The sequence below is a fragment of the Leopardus geoffroyi genome, chromosome A3, assembly GCF_018350155.1.
Source record: "Leopardus geoffroyi isolate Oge1 chromosome A3, O.geoffroyi_Oge1_pat1.0, whole genome shotgun sequence".
NCBI classification, from domain to species: domain Eukaryota; kingdom Metazoa; phylum Chordata; class Mammalia; order Carnivora; family Felidae; genus Leopardus; species Leopardus geoffroyi.
In genome coordinates this window covers 35426213-35446910 of record NC_059336.1, presented here as the reverse complement: position 1 = coordinate 35446910, position 20698 = coordinate 35426213, and the positions used below count along the sequence as shown (strand labels likewise).

Sequence of the window (20698 nt, the reverse complement as noted above, 5' to 3'; positions counted from 1 at the left end):
GGGGAACCAGAGAAATTTCACAGAAACCAGTTCAAATGATACATAGGAGAAAAAGAAAAACACGTACGTCGACAAATGCATCACATTTGGGTGTCAACCAGAATGAGCCTGTTTCGTTGTCATTTGGAGGCAGGGGAAATGTGTGGGGGCACGAATAAGCCTCCTTTAGAAATAACGAAGGGCTCATTTATGAAAAAGGCAAAAAGTCTGCTGGAAAGTATATACTCTGACGGATGGTAAATGTGTTTTCATTTTTTATTAGAGAAGTTGGAAGTTTAATTTCAATATTGATGGTAACATCATTTTCTCTGCTTTGTTCAGGGGAACACACAGAATCAATTTGTACAAGCATATACAACAATTCAGTTGGTGTTTTGTGTCCTAAAATCAGTAATCTGATTAGTTCTAGACTACCAAGTTTCCATGCGCTCCTCCCGGCTTGGGCGGCATGGCTTGATTCCCCGCAGAATACTTTTTCATGCACTGTCTGCAACACAACTATGGCAGGCTTAAAGACCATGCAGATTAACACTGTAGCAAATTGTTTTGATATTTAACAGACGTAAAAAGGTTATTTCCTGATATGAAATTCTGAAAATCTGCATAAATATTTTTGTGTAAAATTAAATTAGTTATGTATTTTTTTGAAACTAGAACTTGAAGTATCAAGAATGCCCACATAATTCATATACACATATATATAGACTTTTTCATTATGCTTAAAGTCTTCATAGTCAAATTATATTCTGTGCCATACATTTTATTAAACCAGTATTTATTTGGCATTAGGTTAACTGTATCTGTATGGATTAGTCTTAACTGGTGCTTGTGTATCATGCAAACATAGTTCTGGTATTCCTGTTTACTAATCTCATCATGTGGCAATACGTAGATGATTTTGCTCTAACAGTGTGAAGTAGGAGTATAAATATTTTATACATGGTCACATTTACAAACGTTTGCCAATTACCACTTCACGATCTTTATGGTGTAATAGTGTATTATAATGTCTGGAATCGGCAGAAGCAATTCCTATAAAGCAATATCAGATGTAAACTTTCTTAACATGTGCCTAACAGAGTTCTCCCTTGAGCACTGATGAGTTTTGGCACAGGTACACTGTTCTACTGTTTTTTATTCTAATAATTTCCACAACTTTTACAGGAACTTAGCTTCTTACGGCATGGCAGAGACATGGCACTTACTGATGAGGTAACTCAGATGTAGAAAAATTCTGCAAAATTTGTCTAGCAGACTGCCACTTCTGCTGATGAATTTGTAGACAGAGTTGGTTTTTTTTCCCCCTAGTGCATGCACTTGATATTCAATCACTAATGCACTATTTTTGCTGCAGCTCAAACATGTCCTAATGCATCACAGAGCAGAGTTGTGGACACCAAGCTCATTCACTTGTGATGGTATTTTATAGCAAACATGTTTAAGTTGTAATATCAAGAGTGAAACTCTGCCTTATTGGGCTAGTAATTTGGGTGGGTTGGGAGCTACTTATGGTTGGCCAAGGAGATCCAATACTCAAAATGTTAAATAGAAATATGTAAGTCTTGGTGGTTTCAGGTAACATCTTGGCTGGGCGTAAAGGAAACCCACAGACAGCAGCCTTCTTGCGTGAACTCTGTGTTGGGAAGCTTTGGGGTGATCTTTTGATGCTGTGTGGTTTTGGGGCTTCAGTTTGCGTTCTGGAGTTTCACACTACTGTTGCTGGTCTGCGGTCCATCTCGGCTTCCAACTTCACCATCTGCTGCATCTCCTTCGCCTGTAACATCAGAAACATGGCCTTACGTGTTGAAATTCTCGCTCAAAGGCACGTAGCCACCCCGGCCTCTCTTCTCCCGTAAATTCCATGCTGTCACTATGTCCCTTGCTACTCAAAGGGAGGTCTGTGGACCAGGACCTTGTGAGAAATGCACAACCTTGGACTCCAAGGGACTCCATCCCACACCTACTGGATCAGGATGTGCATTTTGACAAGATCTTTAAGCTATTTGGATGCACATTAAAGCTTGTGAAGAACTAGTTCTCCATAACACCAGGAAAACCATTTGAAAAGAGGCTAAGCCAGGCCTTCAATAGACTACCACACATCAAACCATTTGATTTAGATTCTACAGATGGACATGTTGCCTTGGCTGTGTAATTTGAACTTTTAGAACAGGTGTTTCTTATGCACAGTATTTTCCCCAAATAGCCTGAAATTTAGTTAACTCCCTAAGAATCTGATGGAGAAATTTAGTTGGGAGCATATCACATTGATTTGGCTGGAGTACCTTGCAAATACAACATCACAGGAATGTGTAGGGTTCCTGGAATCCTATTGTCCAAAAATTATCCCTCTGGGCTCTCACTTCAAGGTAAGTTTTTATGGGCTTCCCCAGGAAGTAAGCCATGGTGAACTTGGTCTCCTGAATTAAGACTGTCACTAAGACAACCAGGGGGTTTGGGAGGTAGAAAGGAGTCAGATGGGGGCAGATTCTGTGTTTGGCAGTATAGGGAAAATTAATTGGCTTATTTCAACATTTACTTTCCAGCTGGTTCCTGGATGCTTATGCCCAAGCCAACCCATGTAATTTTTGAGGGAATTAGAAAGCATCCCTTTCCTCTTTGTGTGACATGCCACTTTGAAATAAAGGACATTTCAGAATGGAAACATGGTAAAGACATAACTCAGAGGAGGACTCTGAAGTGTGTTGATGTTACTACTCAGGTCTGCTTAGGTATTCCAACTAAATAGAAGGTCAATGGCGGGGGGCGGGGAGGTTGGTCAAATCTGAACATCATCCAATAAGCATCTAGAGGTCCCAAAGAGGCCCTGTTACAAAACCAGTATGACCCATGGACCATACAGTAATTTTCTTATTATTTTTATATTGTGGCTTCAAGTTTCCTTTTGGCAAAGAGGATAGAGTAGTACCAAAGAATTTTATCTTTCTGCTCAAATATGGGATGGACGGTTCCCTCTACCTAGATATTCTTCTATGCCTGAAGTATACTAATACTCTAATAGAGAAATGAAGAAATGGAGAAAAATATACAAACATGAAACCATGACACAAACGGTATTCATAAGAGAGGACAGTGAAACATTATCAGCACTAGAAATTAAATACTTTTATGTTCAATAAATAGTAACAAAAGATTCCCTGTGCTTCTCCCCATTTAGCATTTAAAGGCACTACTGAACACGGTCATAGAATGAAGAATCATATGACAATAAAGGACTATTCTCAGAGCTAAGTGCTCATAGAAGCAGGGTGACCATGCATTCCCATTTGGACAGTTCCAGTTTATGCCTGTAGTCCTGGCGATTATGAACATCACCCTCTTTCCCTCTCAAAATGATCCTGGTTCAGATAATAAATTATACGGTCACCTTACTTATAAGAGGTGATTAGGGTCCTTGGCAGACCAGATCTAGCAGAAAGCATGACAAGGGTCATAACACTCTATAATGTTTCTGCACACAGACCATAACTCTGTCATTAAAAAAGCACCAATGAACTTTCTAGTAGGGTGCTTTAAAATTAATTGCAGTCATATTAATGTTTGGGAGAGATCTGACCTCGTGACCCAGAGTTAGCTGTGGTCAGTCCAAATGACAGTCATATATCACTGTTCTTGATGTGTAGGTATATCGTTATTAGCATGACTTGAGTTTCCTAGGTCTGTAGTAGGAAACGTTTGTTCAAACTCCCTCAGAAATCATTCTCTAAAGATTTTGGGCATGTCAGTTTGTATATTACATCAGAAGTCCAAGCATGACATGATCAAACTTTTACATCCAAAACCTTGAGATACTACTTAGCTATGAGCAGATATGAATCATAAATGGAGATCGCCCCGAGAACACTAGCATAGCTGAGAAGGAAAGCAATGTCTTGCTGATTAGAGTTTCAGTCCTACCTTGCGTTTGGGACACTGCATGGCAGGATTTCAATAGCTGTTTGTACAAAAATAGTAATGTCAAAATTGAGTCATACATATAAAACAAAATAAATGAATACTGAAGTGAACTTGAAAAATGAATGTAAAACCATATACAGAAAAGCAAAAAAGCTAAGAATAAAACATGTATACACCCATCAGTGACAAACTCTCCCCAAATTGATCTCAACAGAAAAAAAAAAAAGAACAAAACAAACAACCGATGCCTAAGAGCCCAGACTGTGCTTCTCTTCCTCAGCAGTGATTGGAGGGGGGAGAACCCACCTTTTAGCAAGAACCCTCACTTTATTAAATGGTAGGGTTGATGACAAAAATCAATTTTTAAAGCTTGGGTGTGAAAGTAATGGAGCTGTTGATGTTTGGAATGGTACATGTGAGGACGATGAGATACTTGGGAAAACTTAGTAGAAAACGAGTCCCTGACCTTTGGACTTTTAAATGAAGCATTGGCTGACCAAGTAGGCAAGGCCATTAGATGGCTTAAAAAGAACACAGGAGGTTAGGATCTAGAATCAGGGCCAAAATATATTAAAACTTGACTTGTTTCCACCAGTGCCCTCAACGCTGGTGTAGCTAATTAAGGAGATCCATTCCACACTCTGCTTTGCAGGGATGGGGTGAGCCTCTGGGAGTTGGGTCATAAGGAAGCAGTAAGAAGCCTTAAAGGGGGATATAAGGGATGAATGTTAAAATTATTTTATCTTTGGCTTAGAAGCAGAAAGTAGTCTTTGGGTTTAACAAAGGTTTGGGAGACTGTTGTAAAAATTTAGGATGTCTGGAAATAAGGGAACTTTTCTGCCAATGAAGTGTTTAATTGGCTATGAAGGGAGCTCTCCTACCTGGTTCCAGCCCATGCCTATTATGAGGGAAGAAATGGAGTCACTCACTCTATCTTTTGCACTATGCCTGGGACAGTGTTGTAACACACAGAGTAACTGAGAGCTCTCTGACTGTTAAGTTCCAAACAAAACCACACTAGAAAGATCTGGGACTGGATTTTTTACTGAACAGGGCATGTTTTGGTAAAGCAAAGCTTAACACAGAAATTCAAGTCCAAATTCTACCTTTTCTGGAAGCAGCAATAGGATACTGTGAATTTCTTGTCATAGGATCTCACTGAATCTTCATCAAATCTCAAGCTTTCTCATATTCTATGCTTTCCTAAGCTTCTGTGACTCAAAGTATCAGTTGTGGGTGGCAGACACTGCTTACAACATATTGAAATGCATTATATCAATTTTTGGATCAAAAAGCCACTATCCTCCCAATATTATCAAGCCAGTTATCACTAATCCATTATATTTTAATGCAAGAACTCTGGGGTGGTTTGAATTACCCATGTATTAGGATAAAAGCTCCAAGTGACTTTTTTTTATTATGTACTTTGGCTCTGAAATAAAAAACACTAGGTAAGCATATTCTCTAGCTCTGATATTCACCACTATTGTAGTAATGAGTAATTTTTAGCACATTTACATTCTTTAGTCAAACTTGTTGCTAAGCAACACAGTGATTTCCAAGGAGTTTCTTAATTTAGTTAACTGCCTTACCTTCATTTTGCCTTCTTCTGAGAGGCATCATTATCCCCACCCAGCCCTGAATCACAGAAGTAGGTTCTAACATTTTGGAGATGGTGGCTTTACCTTTATTCATAGTCCCATTTTGCCCATGGGAACACTTCCTGAGAAGTGCTTTAAGACCAACAACATAAGCTAGGTAACTCGTACCACAACGTGATGTATCTATGAGATGGTCAAATGAATTGGACCCACAGGACAATAAAACATTTATTGTCCCCCTTGAGGATCTGTGGACTATTCATGAATAGAAGCATTTAGCTGAAAAGGAAATGTGAAACATAACTCAGAAGTATGTTGATGAATAAAACTTCTGTCCACCAAAAAGTAACAAATCTGAAACCAGAAGTTGGATTTACTTGTTACCCAACTACAATACAAAAAGAGAAGATTTAAGGGTTTTGTTTTACTTTCTAAAAGATACATTTTAGCATAATTCCAATGGAAGTGTTTTTCAAAAGGAGCCATTTACTCTGAGAAATACATCTTAAAGAGGATTGCTTTGTAGATGAGGAAATAGGAAAGAACAATGTAGTACACGTTTCATCAAAACCTCTTGACAGTTCCTAGATAGAAGTAAATTATCTAGATGAAAAAACTTCCAAACCAGCATACCTAAAAACTGAAATTTGAACTAAGATAGACTCAAATTTAACCTGCCATGGAGGGTCATTTTGTCTTATAAGCTGGTGGTAGTGCCATCATACTGAAATGAGACTGGATGGCCAGTGGACTATAGCCCATTTGGGAAGGACCCCACCTGCACTATTCTTCGGGTAAACATACATATATATCTTGGTGTTGGTATATGCCCGATGGCTAACTAAAGAGTTGGGTTTGGGGTAACTATGTGCCTTGCTGGAAAAAAACAAAAACAAAAAAAAAATACCAAGAATGTGGTATCCACTCACGTTAGGTGGTTTGTAGAGTTTTGGGCAGCTCCTTTCCTTGGGTCCCGCTAGTAAGCCCTAAGATGGTTTTATGACTTTTAAGACTGAAGTTGAAACCAGGTGGTTTCTCTCATCTGCTTTTAAATAGACTATTACATGTGCCTAGGTTGCAAATTACAAAGCTCTAAATGAAAATGGAGACATAATTTGTAACCTCTGTTTTCTCCTCTCAGGGACATCACTATTAGAATCATCACAATCTATTCCAAAGACGACTTCAGAGTCTCTTCCTCCCATGGCTACATTCCTCTCCCACTTCAGAAAAGGGTATTTTCTGTTCTTGTTTGATGCAATGGGGAAAATACAGTAAAAGGGATCACATCCTAGCCACCCTTCCATGCTGCTACTCAGGCTATGGGTTTTAGCAGAAGGGTCACTATCTGCAGGTACGGCATCCACCCCCAAACCTGGCTGGCTGTCTATGTCTTTTTATGCCCTTTAGGTAAAATACCTGCTCATTCTGTTTCTCTAGGAACTCCAGGTGTTCAAGCTGGACTTTTTTCAACTGATCCATTTCTTTGGACTGTTTCATGGCGAGCTGCAAAAAAAAAAAAAAAAAAAAAAAAAAAAAAAAAAATTCGGATAACCTTTGGATGGAAGAGGTATGACTGTTAAGTTTACAATTTAACCCAGGGAGATAATTATTTAAAAAAATCATGAAAAGTAGTCTGACAACTGGAAGAGTATAACCCCCTAATTCTTACTGGGAAGATCTTTCCTGCTAAAATAATAGAGTACTTAGGTGCAATTAAAACTTGGCTCCCTTTTCCATATAAAATAATGCCAAATTAATATCTTAAAGATTTTAGTAATAGATTATTTAGTTCTCAGGGAGCAGACAAGAGAGGCTAGAATGTTTACAGAAAAATCAAATTAAACAAATTAGCCAGAAGTCTGATATCTAAGCGTGAGTTATTGTTTACAGTGCCAAGAGAATTATAAAATACTTACTCTCTTTCTTTCTTCCAGAAACTTTTTGGTGTTGCTGCTATTTAACTCCCTGACTCTCCTAAAAGTAATAGGTACAAATATCAGTTGGCAGCTGACATTGAATAGAATTAACATAATATTAAAGTCCTATTCCATTTAATTATATGGATGGAATTACCACTTTTCCTAATTTTTGTGGAATTTTGAAACCTATACCTTTTTGTATTTTTCCTGATTCCAGTTTCTTTCTCTCTGGACATAACCACTATTTTCAATTTGGTGTGGACCTTCCCATCTATGTTTTAATATTTTTATTCCAAGGGCGCCTGGGTGGCTAAGTCGGTTGAGCATCCAACCTCGGCTCAGGTCATGATCTCACGGTCTGTGAGTTCGAGCCCTGCGTCGGGCTCTGTGCCGACAGCTCAGAGCCTGGAAGCCTGTTTCGGATTCTGTGTCTCCTTCTCTCTCTGACCCTCCCCCATTCATGCTCTTTCTCTGTCTCAAAAAAATAAATAAACGTTAAAAAAAATTTTAATAACACATACAGGTGTTTCTCAAATTTTCATGCACCTACAAATCTAGTGGAGATATTGTCAAAACCACTGATTGCTGGGCCCACCCCCAGGGGGTCTGATTTAGTGGGTTTGGGGTGGGGCCTGAGACTCTGCATTTGTAACCAGCTCACAAGTGATGCTGCAGGTCTGTATTGTTTTGTGTATTTTCCAAATTTACCGAAATGGTAACATATTCTGGGTTTATTCATGTAACTTACTACTTAACCTAGAATTTAGAGATACGGCTGTGTTTAAAAGCACTTCATTATTTTCATATGCCATATGGGTTTTTCCATTTATGAAGAGACTAGAATATTTCTAGTTGGCCATCAATGACAAATGGTAATGATCTGGTGCACAGGATCCTGTGATGTGTGGCACAGGGGCTATTGATTAAATAAGTATAGTGTGTATCTTCTTGTGCATATGAGCAAGGATTTCTCTACGGTATAGACCTAGATTTGCAGGTTGGTAGGGAATGAATGGCTTCACCTTTACTCCAAAGCACTTGTCCTTATTTGCACTCACAACCAGTGTCTGAATGCTACTTTTCTGCATGTCTTTGCCTGCTCTTGGTACTACCAGGCATTTACTTTTGTGTCAGTTAGTTTTGTGAAATGGCATCATTACCAGGGAGGCTTTGTGATCTTAATGACTGAATAGACCTCTGAATGAATTTCTCTAATAGCTAGAGGTCTATTGTGGTTATCTTGTTCTTTTTCAGTCAATTTTGGACATTTATATTTTCCTGGGCAATTGTCCATTAAAGTTTTCAGACTCACTGGTAGTATTCTCTATAGTAGTCTTCATTTTCATCAATATTATTTCTGCAGTTATGCCTCCTTTTTAGACCTAAGATTACTAACTTGTGCTCTTTTTTCTTCTTGTGCAGTCCTGCTGGAGGTTCACTGATCTCGTGGGGTTTGTTTTTTCAAAAAGTAAGCCTTTGTTTTTGCTGACCATCCCTATTGCTTTTTGTTTTCTACTCTGATACTCTTTTATTTCTCCCCACCTGCAATCTTTGGGTTTACTCTAATTTTATTACTCTAATTTGGGCATTTCTAATTTTATACTCTCTTGGGTATGTAACTCATTAGTTTGCATTTATTTAAAAAACTCTATACAGCTAGGCTATAATTTTCACTCTAAATATCACTTAAGCTACCTGCTTTTCTTAAGGTGAAAACAAGATAGGGGCACCTGGGTGGCTCAGTTGGTTAAGCGTCCGACTTTGGCTCAGGTCATAATCCCATGGTTCACTGGTTCGGGACCTGTGTTGGGCTCTGTGCTGACAGCTCAAGGCCTGCTTCAGATCCCGTGTCTCCCTCTCTCTCTGCCCCTCCCCTGCTTGCATTCTCTCTCTCAAAAATAATCATTAAAAATTTTTTTAAAAAAGGTGAAAATAGTATAGCAACTTTCAAATAAATAATACAGTACTCTTAGCTATAGTCACCATGCTGGATATTAGATCCCCAGAACTTAATCCTCTTATAACTGGAAGCTTGTACCTTTTAACCAACATTTTCCCATTTCTCCACCCCGTTAATTCCTGGAAACCAACATTTTATCTGCTGTTATGAGCTTGGTTTTTTTTTAGATTTCATACATAAGTGAAATCATACAGTATTTGTCTTTCTCTGACTTATTTCACTTAACATTATGCCCTCAAGGTCCACCCATGTTGTCACAAATGCCAAGATTTCCTTTTTTTTTAATGGCTGGATAACATTCATGCACACATGTGCATGGAAAATCATTTTTTCTTTATCCATTCATCGGCACTTGGGTTCTTTCCATGTCTTGGCTATTTGAATAATGCTGCAATGAACATAGGGGTGCAGATATCTCTTTGATATAGTGATTTCAGTTCCTTCAGATAGATACTGAGAAGTAGGGTTGTAAGATCATATGGTATTTCTATTTTTAAGGAAGCTCCATATTTTTTTAATAGTGGCTGCACCAATTTACGTGGTGCCAACAGAGCAGAAATGTTCTCTTTTCTCTACATTGTCACCAACAGTTGTTCTCTCTTGTCTTTTTGATAAATAGCCATACTAACAGGTATGAGGTTTTATTTCACTGTAGTGTTGATTTGCATCTCCCTGATGATTAGTGATCTTGACCCCTTTTCATGTATCTGTTGGCCATTTGTATGTTTTCTTTGGAAAAATGCTATTCAGGTCCTCTGTCATTTTAAAATCAGGTTGTTTTGTTGTGAGTTGTAGGAGTTCCTTATATATATTTGGATATTAATCCCTGATACATGGTTTATAAATATTTTTCCCATTCTGTAGGTTCCCTCTTGACTTTGTTGATTGTTTCTTTTGCTATATGGTTTAGCTACCTTCCACACATTGATAGAGAGTACTTGTATTGTCATTCAGTTATAAATATTGCCTAATTTCTGTTGAAATGTCGTCTTCAACTCAGAAATGGTGTTTTTCAGTTTCTTTTTTTTTTGTTTTTTGTTTTTTCAGTTTCTATATATCTTTCATAGCTACCTGCTTATAAATTTTTAATTTCATTTCTAAGTTCTTTCTTAAAGTGGACACACAATGCGTGTGTTTAGAAGACAACCATTTTGCACCCAGAAATTATTTAAAAAACCAGCCATTTGTAGATGTTTTAGAACCACCTATCACTGGAGACAGAGTTATAATAAACAAGTATATTACATCAAAGTAAAAGAATTAAAAACAAAGCGGATGGAAGTCCACTTTGTAACATACTTGAAAAAAATGAAAAAGAGATGGTTTAATAATTAGCACATTTACCCTACTGAATTCTGTATTTCACTTTGGACAGTTGAAAATAATTCAAATTGATGAGGTTTTATAATGGCTGGAATATTCTGTTTTTGAGCTAAAGTAGACAATGTCATTCCCGTGTATCTAAGGCTCTTAAAAACTTCTTTTCTGAGAATACATAAACTAGACCCACAATAGGATGTTGCAAATAAGTACTGATTAAGCTGAGTAATAATTTCCCTAGATACTCCATATTGATTGGGAAATTTCTGAGGCCAACATTTTAAAAAGTCAATTCATTTCCAGGTCATGCTACTGTGAAATTCCATGTCCTATTGATGACCCATTCTCAATTGTACTTAATTCAACAAAACTTCAGTATGAAAATGCACTGGATGGTATTACACTTTATACCTGATTGTATTTCAAGTTTAATATCATTATTAATAATGGCGAAAAAAATCAATGAAATTGAGGAAGTTGGACAGCAGTTCTTGCCCTATTCAAAACAAAGAGGAAACATCAGGTACCCACAAAAGTCCATGTAAGTGAAACACGGGTGCTTTCCTCTGCAGCTGCAAAGTTCTCCAACAACTCAGCTAAGGGAGGGTTAAGTGACTTGAAGCCCTAAACATGCTCATGTCTCAGTCCCAAGAGATAATCTTCACTTTGCTCTGTTTTTTGCGATCACTGGGAATCAAGTGCTGTTAATTCCCTCTCTTGGATAACATGACTATTGATGTCCTCTCAAATCCCCTACACTGCCTTTGCCTAAAGGGCTTGCATCTGGGACCTTCTCTGGAGGTCACATAAACCTTCCCCAGCTCGAGGAGGCCAATGACTGACTAACACAGAAGTACAAAAGCCAGACCCCCCTGGTTTAAAGAGATGTGTAGTAAGTACAGATCTTACTACAGAGCTTAGGATCAGCCTAAAGAGGGACTGTCGCTGAGAACAACATATCCTTGCTTGGTCCCTGCCTTTGACCCTTCCTACTTTTCCTACTCCTCTTTTCTGAAGATCCCTTTCTCAGTAAATGACATGCACCTAAATTCTTGTCTTGGTTTCTATTTCTAAAAAAAGCCAACCAAGGTAAGGTCAAGCCAGAAAATCTGACTAGGGACTTTGGAGATGATCCCTGATATCAAGGACAGCACAGGGCAAATCAAAGGAAGACCTTCCTCCTACACCCGCTATTCAGAACCACCCAACCAGACTGGGCTTATACCTGAGCAGGTGAGATGCTTGTGGGATGGATGACCCAATGGAATGTGGGAAGGATATTTTGCCATATTTTATACAATTTTGTTTGTATATGAGCACACATAGACTGAATGTAAATTCAATTGATTGTTTTACTGGTGGTAATAAGCAATCAGAAGACAACCATTCTATAGTAACAGTAAATCTTCACAGCAGTTATAATAGCCGAATCCTTAGTCAAAACTCACAAGGATTTTGTATTTCAAATGTGAGTATGTGTGCATGCACACACATACACATTACTGAGTCTATGCCTCCTAGTCAATGCTACATGCCCACAGTGAATGTTCTCAGACTTACCTTTCCCGTTCTGCTTTATTCTTGATAGATTTATCTTGGCTGATGGCTTTGCTATTTTCCATAGAAATCTTAGCCTGGTGTGCTCGCATTTCCTTGCTTTCCCTAAGTATTAAAAAGAAAACAAACGGGTGGGGTGGGGGAAATGGGAAGTTAGTGTTTATCAGATTCAGAGTTTCAGTTAGGGAAGATGAAAAAGTCCTAGAGATGGATGGTGGTGATGGCTGCGTACCAGTGTGACTGTACCTGATGCCACACAGTTAAAAAAAGTTAAACTGGCAAATTTTATGTTATGGACATGGAACTATAAGAAAATAATAAATAGGGGCGTCTGGGTGGCTCATTTGGCTGAGCGTCTGACTCTGGATTTCAGCTCAGGTCATGATCCCAGGGTCATGGGATTGTGTCCCGCCTGGGGCTCAGGGCTGACAGCATGGAGCCTGCTTAAAAGATTCTCTCCCTCTCCTCCACTCATTCATCCAACCATTCATTCAGTCTACATATAACAACAGTCCCACTGTTGTTTTTTCCCCATTATTGAGCTCATTTCCCCATTCTCACTTTTTTTCCCCCATTATTGAGCTCATCAAGTTATTTTGCATCCTGTGAAAAGGCAGGAAAGAGCCTGAATCCATGAGATGTGGAAGTGGGTTACCTACTGAGAAAGTAACAGTGATGAAACGGGATGAAGAGACATTATGTTTGCCCATAAAAATATAAAGATTTTTGAGCTTTGCCCTACATTTCTTGGGACCAGATGGTCTGGAAGAGAGACAGAGGATGTTGTGACCCTCACAAGTGACCTTCATGTTTTCTGACGGCTCATGGGAATGAAGGAGACTAAATGATTTCAAATCAGCACAGGAAGTAAGAAAAAAAGGTTGTTGACATAAGGCCACTGATGACCGCGTGTGCCAGAATGTCTGTGTGCACATGACAAAGACTCCTGGGTTACTTATGTGTGTATTAAAGGTATACAATTTAGAACACTGAAATGAGTATTATTAACAGAGAGTTTTTTTCTGGAACCTAGGGGGGTCTCCTTGAAACCCTGGCTGGAAATGAGTGACCAAGGAATCAGGTGTTCTAAGTAGTATCTGTACTATATCAAAAGGGATAGATAACACTGATCCCCCAGATGCAGGAATATGCATAGAAACTCCTAGGCCCAAGAAAATGGCTCTCAAATTCTTCCTCAATTTAGTGTTAGTAAATCAACCATTTCTTTATTCATTCATTCGACAAGCATTTCTCAATGACCGAATGTTGCTGACCAGTATTAAAAAGGCAGTATTTTTATTTTGAAAGAGAGAGAGCGAGCGAGCAGGGGAGGGGTAGACAGAGGGAGAGAGAATCCCAAGCAGGCTCTGCACTGTCAGCATGCAGCCCAACATGGAGCTTGATCCCACGACTCTGGGATCACGACCTGAGCTGAAATCAAGAGTCATACGCTTAACCAACTGAGCCCCAAGAAGGCCAGATTTTTTAACCAAGAGCCACAGCTGTGATGGTGAAGAATGCACACAACCACAGGGTGCTTGAGAAAAGCTTAAACACTGCTGTTACTTGGGAAAACGGCCCTGCCGTGCATTTATTTTTTTAAGGTAAATTAGTAAATAGCTTATGCTCTCTTCAAATAACTTCCTAAGCAATGCAAGAATTAGTTACCTTTTTTCTTTTGGACAATGCCTACTGTTGAGGCTAACTTCTTTTCTTTATTCAACTACAAGAGAGATTAGAATGGAGTGCCTCAGCCTGTGAAGTATCATTGAGTGAGGGTAAGATACCTACAATCTGGTATTGCAGCAGGGGTCAAAGGCAGGGTACTGAACAGACCTTTTTGTGTACCAAATCAACAGCATCTCTAAGGGAAAAAAGAAAGACAACTTCTAATCCTATACAACTTAATAGAATGCTTTAAAATTGATAGGGTATAGGACATGAACCTACAGCAAACTTAGCATGGTATACCTCATTTCCTTGCTTTGAAAGAGAAAATTGGGAACTATGGCAAAATGCTTCACATTCTCAGGGCTGCATCTGTCACTCCAAAATGAGGCTGGGAATTCATGAATGCACCCAGATAATTTATGCAGTTAGCGTTTAAAATTTTTTGTTTGCTTTGTTTGTATAATGCTTTTCTATTCTCTACTCTTTTGTGTATATCAATAGATCCTAACAGTGGCATACAGCAGGCATGAAGGGAGAAGCTAACAAGCTGTAACAAAGCTGGGATAAAAAGACGTAATTGACATCAACACTCTTCTGCCCCGGGTGAAAGTCCAGTTCATCATTTGCGGTATTTTAAATGTGATATTCCATTTGCTGAAGCTGGAAGAAACCCATATAAACTGATACTTCTTTGCTGTTTCTTGATTAGGCCTCTCTTTCTAAAATTCCCAGAATTCCTAATAATGTAAAGGGTCTCACCACATTTAGCCAGGGAGTGACCAGATCCAATCTGAGGTAGGAGCTGAACTGGTTGGTTTCTGTCTCCTGCTGTGTCTTCCTTTCCTACGAAGCTCCAGGCCACTTTCCAAAGCCCATTGTTAGCCCTACCACCCAGTGGAGCCTCCATGACCCCTCCGGAAGCAGCCGAGCTCCTTTGTGCTGTGCTGCTTTTTAGTGTGCATCCTATACTATTTGGAATTCAACTTAATTGTTCATGTGAGCGTTAATACCTTGCCAACACTTAAAAATTTTTTTAATGTTCATTCATCTTTGAGAGAGAGAGGGAGGGAGGGAGGGAGGGAGGGAGGGTCAGAGAGAGAGGGAGATTCAGAATCCGAACAAAGCAGGCTCCAGGCTTTGAGCCATCAGCGAGCCCGATGCAGGGCTCAAACCCATGAACCCTAACATCATGACTTGAGCCAAGGCTGGACATTTAGCCAACTGAGCCACCCAGGTGCCCCAACCTTGCTAACACTTGTAAGCACTTTGATGGCAGAGGCCATTTCTTATAGCTCATATTTCTTATCTCAACTGTATGACATGATATGTGTAACAGCTCAGCATCCTATGTCAAGTTGATCTTGTTTCCTACCTTGGCTCATACATACACTCAATCCTATTACAAAATCAGGAGTTCGCTCTGGAGAAGGGTCACTTGCCTACCTGTCATGGGACAGTTTTAGCTGCTGGGTTTGCTGCTCGTGGGCGTTGATCAGTAGCTTTCTCAGGAGCTCGCACTGCTGGCTGAGGTGCAGGTCCCGGATTTCTTGTTCCTCAGCACTGTGGGTGTTAATCATTTCTGACCACTCCTTTGTGTGCTGGGCCACTATCTCCTTGACCTGTGTGGGGAAAAGGGGATGGTGCCACTTGGAACTGTCACAGATCCGGTATGAACTGAAAACACAGCATCAGTCCTGTATTTCAAATCTCACCTACCAATTTGGTTGGTGAATCAGTAGATACTACAACAATAAAAAAAACAAAAACAAAAACAAAAAAAAAACAGGTACTAATCCATGGGAATCAGGAGGTCACAGCTTATTAAAATAATCGATCACTTTGGGTCTAAATATTCAGCCGTGGACTGTGATTTCATTGCCTAACTTGTCCATGTTCCCTTTTGTCCAGAACTTGGGCTCCTTTACTGATTTGATCAGATTCTCCCCAGCTCCTCATGCCTTTCCAGCTTCATGTCCACAAGGCCACAGGTCTGAATGAAGAGCTCTGTATTCTCTTATTCCTGGATCATGACTCACTGTGTCCACTCTAACAGATGCTGGGGTAGAAAGTCTTCCCCTCCCCACATCCATGCTCTTTGTAATGTGGTTTTGTACCTTCCCTCATATCAAGAGCTAGAATCCATTTCCCCACCTCCTGGAACCTGGCCGACCTTGTGAGTGGATTCAGCAAGGAGACAGTGGCAAATGTGGTGCAAGGGGAAGCTTGGAAAACGCTCCCCGTTCTGCTGTCTGGAACTCTGAGGCTACCCTGTGACAGAGCCTGTGCTAGCCTGATGGAGGACGAGAAGTCATGTTGGAAAACGCAACCAGCAGCCAGCTAGCCGCCAGATATCTGAGTAGAGCCATCAAGCCCAGCTGTCTGCAGACACATGAGTGAGCCTAGTCAAAATCAGTAGAACTACCCAACTGAGTACAGCCCAAATTCTGACCCACTGAGTTTTAAACTAATAACTGGTAGTGGTCTTCAGCCACTACATTTTGACATGGCTTATTATGCAGCAAAAGCTAACTGATATCAGTGCAAAAACTTTTACTTTCCTATTTGTGCAAAGCTTCTGAAAATCATGGCATGCTGCAGAGACATTAATTCTCAAACATTCCAGTTAAGAAGAGAGAAAGAGAGTGAAGAACAATTCTCCAAGACACATGGCTTACTGCCTATGTCACTTCAGGGTAGAATGGACACAAAATGCATAGCACCGAGAAGCTCAGCTTGAACAGTGGCGCTGCTCCACGCAGGCAGCAGGGCCACTGGGCTGGATGAGAGCTGCATGTAGACTGGTTTGACCAAAAGCTAGAGCTGGGAGCTTTAAGAGCCCCCCTACCCTCTTTTATAACTATTAATGCTGGAGGAGTTATTTGTGTTCTTGACTGGAACTTAGTGCTCAGTTCCCCAAATATCTGCAAACTAATGAGTCTCCCAAGCTCCCATTTTCTTATGCAATATGAACAGTGGAAATCATCTCTTAGAATATCAGCTTTTCATTTCTCCCCCATCCTAAACTTCCACAGCAAAGTTAGAATGGAATAAGTATCAAAGAGTAACTCAGTCCCTAAGTTGGGTGGGTTTCTTGTCATATGTTTAATGTTACTTTTATAGGGAAGCATGTTCTGTATTTTATACAATATTTCCTTTTAGTCAATGTACTGTTTCGCTTGATGCCCCTGAAGCAGACAACGTAGATACATAGAAATGCATATTTCAACAGATGAAGGAAAAGGTATTCCATGAAAGGGCTCTTCTCAAAGCCACTGAGTCTGGAACAAAGGTGAATGCTGAGATCTCTTGACTTCCCAGACTAGCCCCAAGTTATTGTTACTTCTGATTTATATTAGGTAGGGCTTGTAAAAAATTACAAAGTATCTTCTGCAAATCTAGGCATTTTCTTACCTTAGATTTGTGATCTGATGTCAGTGTCTGAATTTTAATTTCTGTTTCTTTTTTCATTTCGAGACAATTACTTCCCCTGAAAATGGAAAAATCACAAATGTGTGCCAATGTTAGATATCTTCCCATCCCATGAGCCTTTGCTTCAAAGCTTTCTAATGAAGACAATTTGTTCATCAAACATGGGAGGCCATGGCTCATTGGGCAACATCAGTATTTCTAGTAACAGATGTATACCTTACAAAATATCTGTATCGTGATTACTCAATTCAACCACTACACAAAGAGACACTCCAGACCTAACAATGATTTCATTGTTCAGGGTATGTTGTCAGAGTTTCCATTTTGGTTCCTGCTTTTCTTTAGGCTATTTTTCATTTATTCAATAAAATATTATTTGAGATAAAAACTAGAAAATAGGTCCTCGGCCTTGAAGTGAATTTTTAAGCTCTTTCTGGTTGTAAAGCCAGATTTTTGTCTTTTACACATGCCAGCAAGGCAGAAAATAGTGTTTCTTGGCATCATAGGGCAATTTTTGCTTCTTATTCTATTGTGAGGAGGAAATATACAAGGCAATTTCCCAGCAACCATTACTGCTTATTTCAGTGATTATTTTTTCCTTTTGTAATATCTATAGCACTGCTGAAACCAGAACAGGTTCTGAGCTTGTCTTCAGCATATATGCTCTGATGTATTATGCCCTAAGTCGGAATGCTTCACAATATTACTGAGAATGTCGCTGAGAGAAGCATTATTCTAAAAATGCTAGGACTTCATCAAAACTGTTACCTCTCAAGGGCTGGCACTGAATATGCTTTCTCTTCAGTCTGCTATTTGGTGAGCCTGCAGCATCGCAGAAATATCCCCTGGGCTTAATTCTAGACAAAATCTTTTATACTAAATGCAATGATAGGTTTTCTTTAACAGTCTTATCTGGGGACATGGGCTAAAGATCCTTGTAACATTAAAAACCAAGATTGTATTTTTGTCTCCAAGAGTGGATCAACCTTAATATTTATTTTATGGTGATGCAAAATGGTTTCTGTAATTTCAAAATTTCCCAACTTCAGCTTGTCCTTCCTTTCCCCTCCATTCATCTTAAAAACACCTGAGTTTTCCACCTGGGTGGAAAACACAGGAGAGACATTAGTTACTGTGTCATCTACCAATGGCTGTCGAACGTGAATAAAGCTCTTCTTTTCCACCTCAATCCCTGCCTTCAGCTGAATGAATCTCTTAGTTCCCAGGAAAAACTTTTAAAGAACACACAGTCAAGACCAAGTTCTTCCTTGGCCTAAACAGTCAGCTTCACTGTGTGAAAAGACAAAATATAAAAAGGTGAAAAGCCTCCAGAAGGAAGTAAAGAGCCATTACCCCTTCTTCTTCATTGCCTTCTCTAGGATTTTCTCATGCGTCGACTTCTCTTTGTCATACTGTGCCACAATTTTGTCAACTTGTGTGCAATGCAGCTTCTGCATGGTGCTGTGCTCCTGAAGAAGAAGAATCTGTAGTTACAAGCTGAATCTGTAGTTACAAGGACTCTTCCTGATGGTTAGTAAACTTCACCTATGTTGGGCTGGCATGATTTTCACCAGCTTTCCCAGAATCTTGGTTTAGAAATCAAGGAGTAACCAATTCTGAGAACTGGAAGGATTTCCAACCTCCCACCCAACACAAGAGTTTCTTGAACAGGGATATTCCAACAAGGGAGTCCATAGCCTCAGCCTAATGAATGTGCCCCCCTCAAAGGGCATCCCTGCCTGCTACAGGGCAGCACCAATCGGCCTCAAGTCCTGTCTTCTACATACCCATGTTCTTCATAGGACTTCTACGGTTCATCTTTGTTGTGCTGAGACACCTAATGAGTCCACAGCCCCTTTCACACATTGGTCCTCAAATACCCAAGTTCAGCCCCCATATTTTCTCTCTTTCACATGCTAACTATTCACATGTGACATGGCTTCTAAACACCCAGCACATTTTGGAAGGTCTTAAATACCATCACTCAATAGTGAGAATTGCCAGTGGGGTTGTCACTGTTAGCTGACTGCAAATCCTCATCACTGGGATCTTCCACTGGCTTCCTCACCTAGGTGCATTCACAAGGAGGACATAGTGTCCAGGAGCTGTGGCCATAAGTTTTACAGATATTTCAAATATTTCCCCATCTGCTTCCTGTCATCATTGAAGTTGGGGCTGCAACACTTAGAAAATAAGAGTTTTTCCATAAACATTCTTTCCTCCTGATAACTTGGCCACAGTCAGTGACTTCTCTGAAGTCAGATTTCCTTAGCTTCTCCGCAAGCCAAACAGAGAGGAAACCAGCACAATCAGTAATACCTAACTCTAAGTGATACTTGATGTTATATCCTAGTCTTACTCTTGAGAAACTAGGCAGATGGGATGGTACTGAAGACTGGAAGGGACAAACATTGCTCAGGTTATGTAACCTCCCTCACAGTCCTATTTCCTTTTACTATTTTAGAGAGAGAGAGTGCAAGCCAGTGCACGCACGAGTGAACATGCCTGCATTAGTGGGGGAGGGGCAGAGAGAGAGAATCTTAAGCAGACTCAGACTGTATGTTCAGCATGGAGCCCATCATGGGGCTCGATTCCAAGACCCTGGGATCATGACCTGAGTCAAAATCAAGAGTTGGACGCTCAACTGGGGCACCTGGTGGCTCAGTCGGTTGGGCACTGGACTTCGGCTCAGGTCACGATCTCATGGTTCATGGGTTTGAGTCCTGCATCGGGCTCTGTGCTAACAGCTCAGAGGCTGGAGCCTGCTTCGGTTTCTGCGCCCCACTCCCCTGCTCACATTCTCTCTCTCAAAATTAAATAAACATTAAAAAAAAAAAAAGAGTTGGATGCTCAACTGACTGAACCACACAGACACCCCTCCTTTTACTTATTTTTTTAAATTAAGTGACTTAATTAAAAAAAATTTCTTCCTAAGTTAGGCTAGACTTGAAGGAAACCTAATTTATGAATGTCTTTAAAAGATTTCATAATTTCTTTATCCATTCATCAGTTGATGGACATTTAGGCTCTTTCCATAGAAACTTAACAGAAACCCAAGGGGAAGGGGAAGGAAAAAAAAAGAGGTTAGAGTGGGAGAGAGCCAAAGCATAAGAGACTCTTAAAAAGTGAGAACAAACTGAGGGTTGATGGGGGGTGGGAGGGAGGGGAGGGTGGGTGATGGGTATTGAGGAGGGCGCCTTTTTGGATGAGCACTGGGTGTTGTATGGAAACCAATTTGACAATAAACTTCATATATTGAAAAAAAATAAAATGGAAAAAAAAAAGATTTCATAAAATATAAAAGAAGTGATTTTTAACGT

The 20698-nt window shown here is 39.8% G+C and overlaps 1 protein-coding gene across 14 annotated transcripts in view; it reads right to left on the bottom strand.

Moving 5' to 3' along the window:
- Window positions 1–241: 241 nt before the first annotated feature.
- The window catches only part of PLCB4 (phospholipase C beta 4), a 424518-nt gene continuing 404061 nt past the window's right edge, over window positions 242–20698 (bottom strand). For 12 of the 14 annotated variants that reach the window (XM_045445296.1, XM_045445295.1, XM_045445285.1 and 9 more), the window contains 9 exons: window positions 18732–18847; window positions 17361–17436; window positions 15393–15568; window positions 12282–12383; window positions 7439–7496; window positions 6939–7025; window positions 6449–6505; window positions 3919–3955; window positions 242–1774 (listed from right to left, as the gene is read on the bottom strand). In XM_045445296.1, the coding sequence (XP_045301252.1) occupies window positions 1686–1774; window positions 3919–3955; window positions 6449–6505; window positions 6939–7025; window positions 7439–7496; window positions 12282–12383; window positions 15393–15568; window positions 17361–17436; window positions 18732–18847 (798 nt within the window). In that variant the 3' untranslated portion in view covers window positions 242–1685. The remainder of the gene's footprint in view (window positions 1775–3918; window positions 3956–6448; window positions 6506–6938; window positions 7026–7438; window positions 7497–12281; window positions 12384–15392; window positions 15569–17360; window positions 17437–18731; window positions 18848–20698) is intronic. The other 2 variants (XM_045445299.1, XM_045445300.1) reach the window with 2 other exon arrangements.